The sequence below is a fragment of the Camelus bactrianus genome, chromosome 20 (genome assembly GCF_048773025.1).
Source record: "Camelus bactrianus isolate YW-2024 breed Bactrian camel chromosome 20, ASM4877302v1, whole genome shotgun sequence".
NCBI classification, from domain to species: domain Eukaryota; kingdom Metazoa; phylum Chordata; class Mammalia; order Artiodactyla; family Camelidae; genus Camelus; species Camelus bactrianus.
In genome coordinates this window covers 23,433,070-23,447,604 of record NC_133558.1, presented here as the reverse complement: position 1 = coordinate 23,447,604, position 14,535 = coordinate 23,433,070, and the positions used below count along the sequence as shown (strand labels likewise).

Sequence of the window (14,535 nt, the reverse complement as noted above, 5' to 3'; positions counted from 1 at the left end):
TCAATCAGGATTTGCCCAAATTAGGGCACCACTGCAGAGGAATGCATATGCCTCTCTTTTTCAAAATCACAATAATTAAAGTTTACTTCTACTGACTGGTGGTAGGCCCTGCAGTCACTGCCTCAACTGTCCAAGACTTCAGTTGGTTGGGTCTGTTACCTATGTCTCTCGCCATGTTACATGAATCTTGAAGTTCTCATGAAACCACACAGTTCCATCCCACCCCGCTGATTACTAGTTACCACTCTTTAGTGCCTCCTTGGTGCCAGGTATGCTGTGTCAGACTCCGAGGCCTTGTAGTTTCATTTAAATTTCCCAACACTCCTTTGACAGAGGTACTCTGTTATCTCCTCTTTACTGATGAAGAAATGGAGGCTCAACCAGTAACCTGGCCAAGGTCACACACTAGAAAGCAGCAGAGCTAGGCCTCGAAGTCCTGAGGACCTCGAAGCCAGGGTTCTTTCCAACACAGCTCACTGTCTCCACCAGGGAATGGCCTCCATCTCCAGAGCCTCCAGTGGGGTGGGGTTGGAAGGGGCGTTCCACAAAGGCTCTCGGGATCTGCCTTCCTAGGATTTAGTTGAGGCACATTGCCTAAGGGTTCGGATGTCCCTAGGAGACAGGAAGACTCTCTTTAGAGCAACAGAATTCAAATCACCATCTTCAAATGTATGTACATATACTCCACACCCAGAGCCCCTTCTCAAGCCAGGCCAGTCTCTTCTCTCATCAGTCAACACAAAGTGCACAATCCTTTTCTTCTTTTATTTATTTTGTGAATTTATTTTATTATTATGTGAATTTATTTTTTCAACCTTCCATGAAAACTTCACCCTAAAGCCCAGCTTAAGATCTGGGCCTCCTCCTTAAAGCCTTCCCTGATCACCCCCAGTGTTAGGTCTCTCTCCTCACTGCCCACACCATTTATTTCGGGCTGTCTTAAGTGGTCTGTCCTGTCTCTCTGGCTAGCTGTAGTCCTTGAGGACAGGACTTGTATCCAGAACACCCTCCTCCCCCATTATTGCCTAGTTCAGTACTGAACACTTAGTAGTAGGTATTCCAGAATGAATTAATGAACTATTTCATGTTCCATAAGCAGGGACTATTTCTGTTTTGTTCCTTATTATACCTCAGCACTTGATTCAGTACCTGGCACACTGTAGGGATTTAATAAACGTTTGCTGAATAAATTAGTAATGAATGGGGGGGAGGGTATAGCTCAAGTGGTAGGGTGCATGCTTAGGATGTACAAGGTCCTGGGTTCAATCCCTAGTACCTCCTCTAAAAATAAATAAACCTAATTACCTCCTCCTTCAAAAAATTTTTTAAAAAAATGAATGGTAAAAAAAAATGAATGATTAAATGGATGAACTAAAGGAGGAGATCAAAGAGCATCTTCTCTACTGAGCTGTTGGGACTCTCCACCTGGTGGTCAGGAAGATGGAATTCTTCAGTGACTCAGCCAGACTTGGGGTTTGAGGGAGCAAACCAGAGAGTATGTTTGCTCTGTCAGGATTGGTCCTAACTCTTACCTCCACATCAATGGACACAAGACCCTGAGCTGGGGCTGAAAAGGAGATTCTTCTTTATGTGGTAGTCCCAGAAGGACAGAGTTGGGTTACCCTCAGGATTGATGGGTCAACTGCTAATTTAAATGAAAGTCAAACCAGCCTGGAGATTTGTTTATCATTTGTCTGCCTCTTTTCCCTGTAGACTCCAAAACAGAGCTCAACCATCTTTGCTGAACTTGATCCCAAAGTGAAGCAAAGAAAACAACACTATTTTAATACACTCTAAGTGAGCTGGTTTAAAAATGGATCCACCAAATGTAGTGTGAGATCCTGGATTGGATCCTGGGACAGAAGAATGATATCAGTAGAAAAACTGGTGAAATCTATAGTTAATAGTAACATACCGATGGTAATGTCTGAGGGTGGGTGAATGTACTGTGGTTATGTAAGATGGTAACGGTAGGGGAAACTGGAGGAAGGATGTACAGAACTATCTCAGCAACATTTCTGTAAATCTATCAGTATTCCAGAATAACAAGCCTTCTATTGTTAAAGTAAAAAAATACAGATTGACCAAGACTATTAAACACACAGTGTCTGCCACTCAGCAGGGACTCAGTTAATGCCTGTGGATTTTGCGGGGAATGAATCAATGTGGTTCACCTGCATGAGTTGCTCTCCAAATAGTTAGATGTTCCACTAAGTGACCAGCACATTCAGAGTTTTATCTGATTTTCTATTCAATTCTCTTCTACTTAAGAGTCCGAAGGATTATTTGGGGAAAATCTTTATCCATTTGGTTGGAGAAGTTGAACATGTAAAACACAAGTTACTTTGAGTGAATTGAAAGATACTGATTTGAACGTGGTAGTGGGAGTGATCCCCACCACTACACAGTGACATCATTTCTATAGCATTTTATAGAAAGTTTTCTTCACATACATCATATCATTTGATCTCATTTTCTTAACCAATGTGCAAATGACTGCCTGGCCCATGGAATTGGGTAGGAAAGCTGGGGTGCTGCTTGCAAAGCAACTTCTGAAATCATGATTAGAGAAGATATAGAAATATAGAAGTTAAGAGAGATTGCAGTCTGAACTCATTGTGTTATCTAATCTCTCTGAACACCTGTTTCCCACTTTGTAAAATGGGTATAAATATAGCATCTACTTCATAGGGCTGCGAGAAGATGAAAGCAAATGATTCACACAAAACTTTGAGCACAGGACCTGGCACATTCCAAGTGCTTGATAAATAATATTAGTGTGACACTACAATGTGAATCAGAACAGAGTTTATTTTACAGAAAATGTTGCCATCTCAGGCAGAAAAATAACTCCAGGAATGGTTTTTGATGAAGACATTTTAATTCTGAAAGCGCACCCAGCAGCTAGGGCTGAACTTCAGGTTATATCTGGGCAACACACACACACACAAACACACACACACACACACACACACCTGCAACAGGAAAAACTGGCGGTTCTCATCCATGTCTTAAAGAACTTTGGAGAGACTTCCAGCTCCAGTAATGAGAGTGCTGAGCTAGAAAGGAACCTCTCCAGCTTTAGGGACATCATCATCAGCAACCACAACAAGAAAAGCAACCACAGCGAAGAGTCTGATATAAAATAAAATCATGAGACGTGGTTGACTTCACAAGAAAGAAAGAAGAAATGAAGAAGGAACTGAAAGCCCGTGAGTGCCATGAGAAAGAAAGCTGATGATATGGTTACCAGACCAGAAACTGGCAGGGACAGGGGCTGCAGTTCAGGGCTGTGAGGGGCAGATGAACTGAGACCCTACTAAAAGCCAACAGCTGCTGGGCCAATGAAACATGCCAATGGCTTGTCTCTGCCCAGGGCTCTGGTTGAATAACCCAGTTTCTCATAAAAATACAAAGTCCTAAATCTGTATTACCTGTGGTTTAGAGCTTGAATTGACAAAACCTGCAGGGTAATTACCATGAAAATTTGTCCTGAGTTGCTGATAATCCTGACCAGGGCCAAGGCAAATTAGCTCAGACAGTCCTTCCACTGCCAGGCCACACAGAATTCCCATAGGAAAAATAAGTCCTTACAGAAAACAAACTGTGGGGGGAAGGCAGGGAGAGGGATAGACTCAGAGTTTGGGATTAACAGATACACATTACTATATATAAAGTAGATAAACAACAAGGACCTACTGTATAGCACAGTGAGCTATATTCAATTTCTTGTAATGAGCTGTAATGTAAAAGAAACTGAAAATGTATATATGTATGTACATATGTATAACTGAATCACTTTGCTGTACACCTGAAACTAACTTTGTAAATCGACTACACTTCAATAAAAAATAATTAGCCAAGTTCTTGGGCAGATGAGCTCATAATTAAATATTTAATAATATTAAAAATATTAATCAGACCAGGTTGGAGTCCAGTAATCTGTTTTAATAAGCTTAATAACTTCTCTAGAACATTCTTTGGTTAAATTTTTAAAAAGCTGTGTTACCTATGCTTTTCCATTTCAAGATAATCTTCTTTTACTTGTTCATCCATTTATTCAACATTCATTCATCAAAAACTTATTTTGTGATGAATATTTGGCAGGCACAGTGCCAGGCACATCCATGAATTCTTTTGTCCCTCACCATACTGTCCAAGGGACATGTCCCCACCGCCAGGTTACAGATGGGAAAACTGAGGGTGAGGCAGGTCACTGGTGAGCCAAGGACCTACAGTGATTAGTGGCAGAGTTGGAACACCAGCCCAGTACTCCTCCTTCCTGGGAGCTACATTCTCCATAACCCTGGAATGTCTTTTTCCTCACTGAGTGACAAAGATAGGCACAGGGGTGGCTGAGAAAAGTAGTCACTAGAGCCAAGGTTCTCACTGCCCAGCATACACCTGAGCCACCTGCCAATGACAGTAACTTCAGCCACACTGGGCTCCAGGGCCCCAGGAGGGGTGGCAGGAGCTGCCCAGGGCAGCTCTGGGCCAGGCATGGGAGGCAGACCAAAACATCTATAGCACCCTGTCTCCATAGGAGGAGTCGTGTTGGGTCCTGCTGTGTCCACATTTGTGGGGTGGGGTACCCCACTGCTCCTCAGCCCTCTCATGTGCTTTGAAAAGTCCTTTTGGAGCCCATTTCCTGTCAGAAAGACAGCTTGCTTTCCTTTCTAAAAATGCAAGCACTTCTGAGCGCAGGGCTGTTGCATCTGCTGATCTCACAGCCTGAAACACTCTTCTCTCAGAGCACGTGGCTCTCCCTCCCTTCCTTCCACCTCAGAGAGGCCTCCCCTGCCCAGGCCACCTGAAACTTCACCCTGTGTTCATTCACCACACCCTTCACCTACTTTATTTTCTCCTTGAAGCATGCATGCTGGTGTTTTCTGTATGTTTGGTTATTATGGCTTGATTTTACCAAGAGAATGTCAGTTTCATGAGGGCAGACAGCTGTTTTGTTTGCTGCTGGATCCCTAGGACCTAGAATGGATGGATGGATGAGTGGTCTATTTTATCACTGTGATTCAGCCAGAATCTGTTCCTCAACTTCTCTGTCTGCACATTAAGTGAATTTGACTCAAACAGTGGCTTTCAAACTTTAAAAAAAATCATTGTAATACTTATGTGAAATTTTAGAAAGAATGGACAATAGCAGGGCTGTACTTGCTGAAGCTGAGGAAGGCCCCAGGCCTTCAGTATGCCCTCTGCCTGCTCCCCACTTCCCTGCCTCCCCTCAGCCCCACAGAACTCTGGGGTTCCTCAGAACACGGTTTGAAAATCACTGGCCTAAGTGAGGTCCACTTCTAGCCAGTCACTCCCTCTTTCAAAGTCTAAATACAATCATCCATAAAATGAAGGATTTGGACTCGCTGACCTTCCTTCTAGGACATTCTAGTATTATAAATCATATCCATAACTGCAGAAAATTATCTTAAAGTCAGAATAGAAACCACAAAGAAACATTCAGTATCACGCTCGCCAATGGCTAGCAACTGTCAGGAGTCTATGAAGCAGTTCTTGGTGGGAGCCATGGGACCAATAAGATCTCAGATTGCTCAACCAGTCTAGCTGATGAAATGAGGCACACTATCTGAAACAATTAAGACAGGATACTGTCAAGGGCTAGAACAGATGGACAGATTCTATGGGCAAACTAGAAATCATGGAAAGAGATGCACTGAGGTAAAATGGGAGGGTGTGTTGGGAAGAAGTGTTATCTCTGGAAAGACAGAAGGTCATTCTAGGTAGGGGACACAGTGGATGCTGTGGTGTACTGCTCAGGCCCCCTAGCAGGACTGGGGCACTCACACCCCAGCTGCCAGGAGGGCTGCCTGCTGATGGTTCATCATCACATCTCCAAATATAGCTATTGTGGCAAAGACTACTAGTTGTCCCTAATATCCATTCTCCCCTTCTTCCTTAGTAATTGAACCTCCAATTTTTATCTGGACACATGGCCTCCCAGAATGAAGTCTACATTTGCCAGGCTCTCTTGTAGACAGGTGTGGCCATGTAATCAAGTTCTGATCCATGGGATGTAACGCCACATGATGTGTGTGTCACCTTCAAGGTTTGCCCTTAAAAGGATTAACTGTGCCCCCCTTTTCCCTTTCCAACTAGCTGGAATGAGGACATGGCGGGGACCCCTCTTGGACTGTGAGCAACACAATGGAAGGGACCTGGGTCCTAACTCTGTGGAGCCACCGCACCAGCCTTGGGGGGCTGGAATGCCAAGGCCACACGAGGGAGCAATGCTGTTGTGTTATGTTGAAGCCTCTGCTACCCAGACCAATGCAACTGCACTATCAATCCAAGTTTGCAAGGCTCCTTCACAGCAACCACTGCTTATTCCAAAACCGGCAGTGGGGAGGGCTTGGCAGGCATTATTCCCTCCCATTGCTCAGTAGCTGAGCTGAGGCTCAGGGTGGTCCAAGGACACTCACTGCTGAGTGGATTCCTGGGGCCAGAGGGAAGGGTGGGCAGACAGAATTTGGATTTTGGGGTCAGACCAGCTTTGGTTTGAACCCTGCCTCTCTGCTTACCAAACTCCACTCTGAAAGGCCATGCGAAAATAATGTGTGGCAAGCTAAGGTCACAATCTGACTGTAGATACTTTTGTTCTCAGAACTCAGAGAGCCTGCTTCCTAGGCAAGTGCTCTTTCCCAGGGGGATTCCAGTCTCTGAGACAAGTGCTATCCTAGAGTGGGCTGTGGAAGCACCAAGGATTTAGTGCCTGACAGGAATCAGGAAAGACTCCCAGGGGAGGTGACATACGTCTGCAGTAGGCCTTGGAGGATGGGGAGATGCAACACAGGGAGAGAGGAGGGGGCCGGCATCCCTGGAGGGGAATGGCTCAAGCAAGGGCACAGAGGTATGACACACCCTGAGACTACTGTGAACTTGAAGAGAAGAGCTCTCAGTCTCAGTCCTAATCCTCAGCCCCACCCTCCTAACATTTACTTAGTGGTTTAGGTGTTTGGTGGGTTAGGTGTTGGAAAGGTAGCCCGAGAGGTATCGGGAATAATTGATTTTAGAGGACAGAACAAAGTCACCTGATGAGCTCAGTTAAAAGTCAGCTGAGTCCCCTGTTCCTTGCCTCACCCCGCAGGGGAACAGCCACTGAAGCTGGTACCTGCCCAGCACTGAGATCTGTGCTGGGAGACTAACCAGAAAAGCAGACTGGATGGGGGCTTGGGCTAAGGGAAAGAGATGGACCAGCGCCTTAACCAAGGTCAGTCTTCCTCATTGATGGCCTAGCCAGGAGAATTCACAGAATCTAGTTCAGCCTAAAGCCACCGTGGTAAAACTCTTTCTCTCTATCCTGGAAAAAGTCATTCCTCACTTATAACTAGATACAGAATTTTCATAATTCCAAGACTGTGACGGGCATTTCACAAGTTCCCATATGAAATGCCGGACCCATTTCCACTACCTGGTCATGCAGTGCTAGAATCTTCGGGAGATAGTACATTTTAGTTTTGCAAAGTGCACTGGGGCTCAACGTGGCTGCACATTGGAATCACCTGGGAGTTGAATAAACACTGGTGCTGAGTTCTACCCCCAGAAATCCTGGTTTAATTCGTTTTGGGGAGAAGCCTGGGCAGTGGATGTTTTAAAAGCTCCCCAGGTGATTTGAACGTGCAGGCAAGATTGAGAACCATTGATTAAATGAAGTTTTTAATGACTAGTAGAAAGTATAAACAAAATTATAGCATAGAGTACGCCAAATATTCTATCATGAAACCTCTTTTAGATTTATGTTCACACTAGGTCACAATGTAAAAAATACTTCTCACTGTAGGTTTCAGTCCGGGAGACTGGAGACCTCAGACTGACAGGTCCTGTCAGTCACGGTGCTGAATGAAGGGGACCTGCCGGAGTAGCAACCAGGCAGGTGCCTTCCAGCCTCTGCGTCAGCCTCTCTGAGGGCAGGCAGGGGCTGTCCCTCTTCTGGAACAGCCCTTTCCCATCTCAGACAACTCTTGTGGCGCCAAAAGCTGCCTCTCAGAAACTCACATCAACCCGACACCAGGCAAATTGCACTCTTCACCACTCCTAGGAAGCATCACATTTCTTCCCTACCGTGTGACTTCATCGTGTTGTCATCCAGCATCCTAGCTAGAAGCCCAAGCCCCTGCCCAATCTCCTGCCCAACCTGTCTCTAGCTGTCAAACTTCTACCAAACTTTTAAGCGCTAGCTCAAATGCCACTTCCATGAGGCCTTACATGAAGGGAGCTGTTTGGTCCCTCTCTCTGCATTCTCTGCCTTTTAATTTTCTTACATTCAGTTGGAACTTTTTTGTATTATAACTATTTGGCGCCTAATTTTTAGTTTGAGTAGACTGTAAGCTCCTTGAGGGCAAGGGTGGAGTCTCATATCTCTGTATCCTCTGCAGGGCCCAGTATATGCTCCATAAACACTTACTGCATGAATGAATGAATGAATGAATGGCTTGCCATGAAGCTTTTATAAGGGGAAGGTGCCAAGTAGTAGCTTAAGTGGGGATGGGGTTTTAAGTCCACCAAAACCCCATACTACAATAAGAAAAAAAATTTTATTTCTCAAAATTATGCAAATACAGCTTTGAGACAAGTTCCCAGTCCCAGACTGGAAATCCTGAATCCCCTTTACTGGTTGTCAGGGAGACCAGCTCTTCCCAGGTGAATAAATGAATGAACAAATAAATGAATTCCATTTTCCTAATGAAAACCAGGCACCGTGTTAAGTGTTTTTACAAACATTTTCATGTACCCTCAAAATGGCCCTATCACAAGAACTAGGCACACATCGCCAGAAGGTAGACCTGCTGCTGCCTCAGCTTCCACAGAACAAAACAATCTCAGGACACAAAAGCCCAGGCTGGGAACAAGAGGAGGGAGCATGGCCTGTGGGAAAGAGGCCTGGGGACCACGTGTTGAAGAATTAAAAAAAAAAAAAAAAAAAAAAGACAAGCCTCCGGTTATATGCAGATAATGTGATTGTTTACATATAAAGTATGAGGTATTCTACCAAGAAATTTTTAGAACTATTAAGAATGTTCACAAGGTTGTTCAAAACAAAATCAATAAGCAAAAACCATCAACATTCCTTTATCTATCAGCAATAATCAATTAGGTTAGAAAATGTCATAGATAAAAGATCTCGTTCCCTGTAGCAACAAAAACTAATAAATCTAATAAAAGACTGAAGGACAAGAAAGCCCAGAAGAAATAGAGAGACAGACTACTTTATAAATGGGAAGATATAATTTCAATTAAAATCTCAACAGAGCTGCTTTCACTTGGGGAAAAAGGAGATCAAGTCAATATTTGGAGAAGGAATTGAAAGAGGAGGGGAGGGACTGCCAAGTATGATGTAAGTAGCCTTATTAATAAGCCTATAGTGATGAAAACAGTGTGATCTGGTGCAGAAATAGACAAATTCACCAATGGAAGAGAAGAGAGACTCCAGGAACAGATTTTTGGGAACCCAGGAACTTGAGTAAGTCAGAGGCGGCATTTCAAACAAGCGTGAAAAGGGCTGCCTGAAAATGGTGGGGTAATTGGTTCTCACAATTAAAAATTTCAGTTTCTACCACATACTAGTCACAAAATAAATTCCAGATAGATTAATCTAAATATGAAAGAGCAAAACTTTAAAACTTTTGAAGGAAAACATAGATGTCATTGTAACAAAGTAACGATATTTAAAAGAAACAAACTGTAAGAGGAAAAGATTGATACCTTTGACTGCATTAAAAGTGAAATCTTCTGAATGACAAGAGACATCATCAAACACAAAGACAAGCCGTGGAATAGGATAAGATAGCTGCAATGTCTATAACTGACAAATGACATACAGACTATATAAAGAACATGTACATGTTGAAGTGAAAAAGATAATGGTAGAAAAAACAGGAAATGGCCATGAGCAGGTAAGCTACAGAAGAAGAAAAACATGTGGTGGATAAATACATAGAGATGCTTAATTAACATCACTAGTTATCAGGATGTGTGGATTAAATAAGTAAAATAAAATGAGATATAATTCCACATTAATCAGATTGACTTAAAACTCTGCAGTCTGATAGTACCAAGGGTTGATGACATTGTGGGGAAATTAGAACTTGTATATGCTGCTAGTGGTTAAATTGGTGCAATCACTTTGGAGACTAATTTAAATAAGTCTGGTAAAGTTAATGTGATGTGTACCCTAGGGAAACAGTCCGGGTGGGCCGGGGAGATACAAACAAGGATGATCATTGAGGTGTTGTGTATGACAGCAACACCTGGCCGTGTCCATCAACAGAATGGCTAAGTGAACTATGATACAGTCTTAATGGAATAAACACTGGAAGAGGTAAAAGACGTAGAGGGTTGAAGAAAGTCAGGAGACCAAGTGCTGGTTCTTGTTCTGCTTCTAACTGATGGCAGGATTTATACAAGTCACGTGTCCCTCTTTGTTGAATGCTCTTCCACAGATAGTCTTGTGGCTCACTCACTCACCTCCTTCAGGTCTGTGTGCAAATCCCACCTGCTCAGAGAGGCTCCCCTGATCTGTACAACCAGGATCCACACCCCCTGACACTGCTTGGTCAAGAAGCAGAGTGGTTTAAAGGCCAGACCAGGCTCAAAACACCAATGTTACCCAGTACTGTTTGTATGACCTTAGGCAAGTTTTTAAGCTCTCTGTGACTCAGTTTCCTCCTCTGCAAAATGAAGATAATAATAGTTTTCACCTCAGAGGGTTGTTGTAAGGACTGAATGAGCTAATACACCAAAAACTTATAACAGAGGCTGATATAAAGGAAGTGATAGTTAATAGTAAATTGTATGACAGTTAAAATAAATGAAGTAACTAGTGTGACATGGATCAATCTCATAAACATGCTGTGAAAAGAGCAAGTCCCACACACATCTCTCCTTTCCCTCCCAGTCACACGTACTTGGTCCCCCATATGGACAGCCCTTGGCTACACCACCGTCAGCTGTCCTTCTCATGGGTCTGAGTTCCTCTCCCCTGCTGTCCACATGCCCATCACAGCCTGGCCAAGTCAGGTTTTGGCACTATTTATTGAATGGATTGAAGTAAATTAATTCTGAATAGTCCCTGGGTGCCTGAGGATGAAGATACCATTGACCCTCTCAGATGGTGTATTTTACGAAGTTGAAATAAAGACATGAGGAGGGTAGGAGTAATGGAACAGCCCCTTTCTGAAGGTCTGTCCTAGGGTCCATTGTGTGACTGAAGCATTAACTGCTACATTTCATAGAGGATTTTAGGCATAAAAAAGATCTAGAAGGATCCAAGCAGAGCCCTTCCACTGGCTATAGGAGGGAAAGTGGGATTGGGGACAAGGAGGAGATGAGTGGAGGCTTTTTAAAAAACTCAAAATACTTTTGCACTGTTACAATTCTGCAAAGTGAGAAAAAATGTATTACTTGTGAATTAGCAGAAAGAAAAAATATCTTGCATATTAAGAGGTACTCAGTGAATGGGCATTACAATTATTCTTTAAAACAAAGAGAAATTCTCACCCAGCTCAGATCCTCAGGCAGAAAGGGGCCCTGCTCACACCCTGCCTCACACACTGCAGCTGGCCCTTCAGCAAGTCTCACTGGCCCTACCTTCAAAGTATAGCCTGAATCCAACCGATTCTCACCACCCTCACAGCCCAGCCTCCCACCACACTCATCCTTCACCTCGATGTACAGTAGTATCCTCCTGGTCTTGTTTCTACCTTGCCCCCTCCATCACTCCGCCCAGCGGCCGGGGTTCCTTAAAAACCCAAACCAGGTAGTTGACAGGTACTAAGCACTTGCCATGTGCCAGGCACTGTGATAAGCAATATATTCACTTGCTCTGTTAATCCTTTAACAACCCTGGGAATTAGGCACTAGTACAATCTCCACTGGACAGATGCAGAAACAGGCACAGAGCATTCAGTAATCTGCCCCAGGTTCACATCGATAAGTTGCAGAGTTGGGATCCAGTCCTGTGGAGCGGGTGCTCTGCGCATTGCCTCCCTCCCAGTGGCCTGTGCTCCCCACTTTCCCAGAGTGAAATCAGAGCTTGCTACTCTGGCTACAAGGCCCCATGTGACCTGGTCCCTGCCTGCCCCTCCAGCCTTATCCCCAACCTCCCTCCTCCTCACCTACCACTCCCCAGTCCCAGTGGCTCCCTGGCTGGTCCTCCACTTAGAATAGTCTTTCCTCTTCCATCTTCAAATGGCTGGTTCTCTCACTTTACTTGGGCCTCTGCTTGAAAGTCGCCTCCTCCAAAAGGGCCTCCCTGACCACCTTTACTAAAATAGTCCCCACTTTATTCTCTGACCCTTTCCTGCTTTAATTTTACTCATCAAGATCTAACCATTTCCTGATGTGACATTATAAGACTACCGGTTTGAGTGTTTATTACGTGTCTCTTCTCTCTAGAATTCCTCCTCCGGCAGGGCAGGAACTCCGTCCCCAGTGCCTGGAACAGAGGCTGGTGCAGAGTGGTAGTGCAGTAAATGAATAAATGCCCCCAAGCCCCGACCCTGAGGCAGCCCCTGTGGATGTCGGGCTGCTCTCGGACCAGGTCTAGGCCTGCTCTGTGGGGCTCAGAACGTGTCTGCCACTCTGGCACAGATGGCACTTCTGCCTCTGGGTGTGTGGCCCCATCCTTCTCACTGGGGCCCCTAGACTAGCAGGCAGGAGGTGAAGTGACGTCTCCCGCGTTTCTTCCCAGCTTCCCTCCTCCCTCCACCCCCCAGCTCCAGGGCTTTCACCTCCAGCCACCTGGAAGCTGGTCTGACGGGTCCATCCCCACCAAGATGATGAAGATGCGAAGCTCTCCTTCCCAAGGATATTGCATTTTAAAGGAGGCCAGGCAGGAGAAGCTCTTCACCTCAATGTATGACTGTGACATGGTGTAACTTCAAAGCCCAGGATGTCTGAGAGAGATGCTACCTTTCCCTCTCCCAGGCCCTGGGAGACAGGGCATCACGAGTAAGAGTGTTGAGGGAGAGGGACAGGCAGTTCCAAGCTCACCCAGTGGGTCAGAGACTGAAACTGGGCAGACCCCAACCTCAAATGCTGTCCACTCGACCCACTTCTTCCTTTCCTGCCACCCAGAAGGCCTGGCTTTGTTCCCCGAAGCATCCCCAAGCCATCCTCAGGCTCCAATTTGTGGAAACGCTCCACAGGCTCCCCAGGGAACTCAGAACAAAGACCTTACCCATTTCAATCCCGCAGATAACGAGGGCAGCAATCACCGCACCTGCCGACGTCCCGGCAAAGCGATGGGACGTTTCCAGCATCCTGGGGGCCAGGTCCCGAAAGGCGTCCACTGCCCCGGCCTGGTAGATGGAGAGGAATCCACTTCCCGAGAAGGAGATGGAATGAGGGGTGTCTGGGTCGCCCTTGAACACCTGTTCTTCCATCTCCCCAGCCTGGGGCCTCCAGTGGTGAGGAGGAACCCTTCAGTGCTGGCCGCCCTCCTGTCAGAACTTGCTGCCAAGCTTCCCTGCCAGCTGGGAGCCTGGAATGGGCTGCCTCTCCCCAGGTGGCTGGCACACCCACAGGTGGCGCAGGCAGCAGCTGCCTGGACCTGTTGAGCTCTGTCAGGAGGCAGCCCCAAAGGCTGGTAAAGGCCTCAGGCCCAGGACGCAGTGTAGAAGAGCCCCAGACATGTGAGCAGCATCTTGACCTGCAGTCACCCCCGTCTGCCCATGCTTGGTACCCCCAGGAGTGCTGGCTGCCACCACGCAGGGTCAGGCCCAAGGAGGAGGCCTCAGCCCTCAGCCCCAAGAATTCACTCATCAGGTTGCAAAACCTCCACTGATGGTTATTGGAGGTGCCTCCCTCCCTGACACACTGCAGCAGTAAAGGAATTAAATGCTGGCCTCCCTCCAGGAAGATGCTGTGCTCTTCCCAAAGGGGCAGGGCTGCCACATTGGCTCTGGTTTTTGAGGAAAACATGCTCACACCACCCGTGACCCCCACAGTGATACCCGTCCCTGGGCTCCGACAGGCTCTGTGTGGTATGCGTGATGTGTTACACAATCATTTTTAATTTGTTTTTCTTACATAAGTGGCCCTTTGCTTATTCACTTGTTTGTTTATTCACATGTTAAGACCAGCCACCACCAAAATTATAAAGGAAGAGCGGTTTGGCTTCAGGGGCCCCACCCACCACCACCTCTCCATCTCTCACCCTTTCTCCCTGCCTAACTCTTAGTCAGTACCTTCTCTCCAAGCCACAAATCTTTATACTGTCTCCTAAGTGTCCCAGAAGAAATCAGTCTGAAATCTCTATCATTCTAAGTGTTTGGGGCTTCATACTGTGTGATGTTCTTCTCACTTTGAAAGGAGAAATCTGAGATGCCAATATTTAATCCCAAGGATGAACAGCTTGGGACACCAAGTATGGGGGCATCTGGGTCAAGACAGAGAAGATTTGGAGCTCAAAGGGTAAGTGAGGCGGCAGTGGGTGGGAGGCGACCAGGGTTAGCTCCAGGAGGCACTGGTCATGCCCCTCTGGTGTGGTGCAATGTGGCCCTGGCATAGAGG

General features: G+C 45.8%; 1 protein-coding gene across 2 annotated transcripts in view; it reads right to left on the bottom strand.

The window, feature by feature from the left end:
• The window catches only part of PNPLA1 (patatin like domain 1, omega-hydroxyceramide transacylase), a 64,510-nt gene that overhangs the window by 24,808 nt on the left and 25,167 nt on the right, over window positions 1-14,535 (bottom strand). The window contains exon 1 of one of the 2 annotated variants that reach the window (XM_010949010.3): window positions 13,202-13,807. The exons of the other annotated variant lie outside the window; for it this stretch is intronic. Within the exon in view, the coding sequence (XP_010947312.3) occupies window positions 13,202-13,406 (205 nt within the window). The 5' untranslated portion in view covers window positions 13,407-13,807. Of the gene's footprint in view, window positions 1-13,201; window positions 13,808-14,535 lie in introns of those variants that run through there. 2 annotated transcript variants of the gene reach the window in all.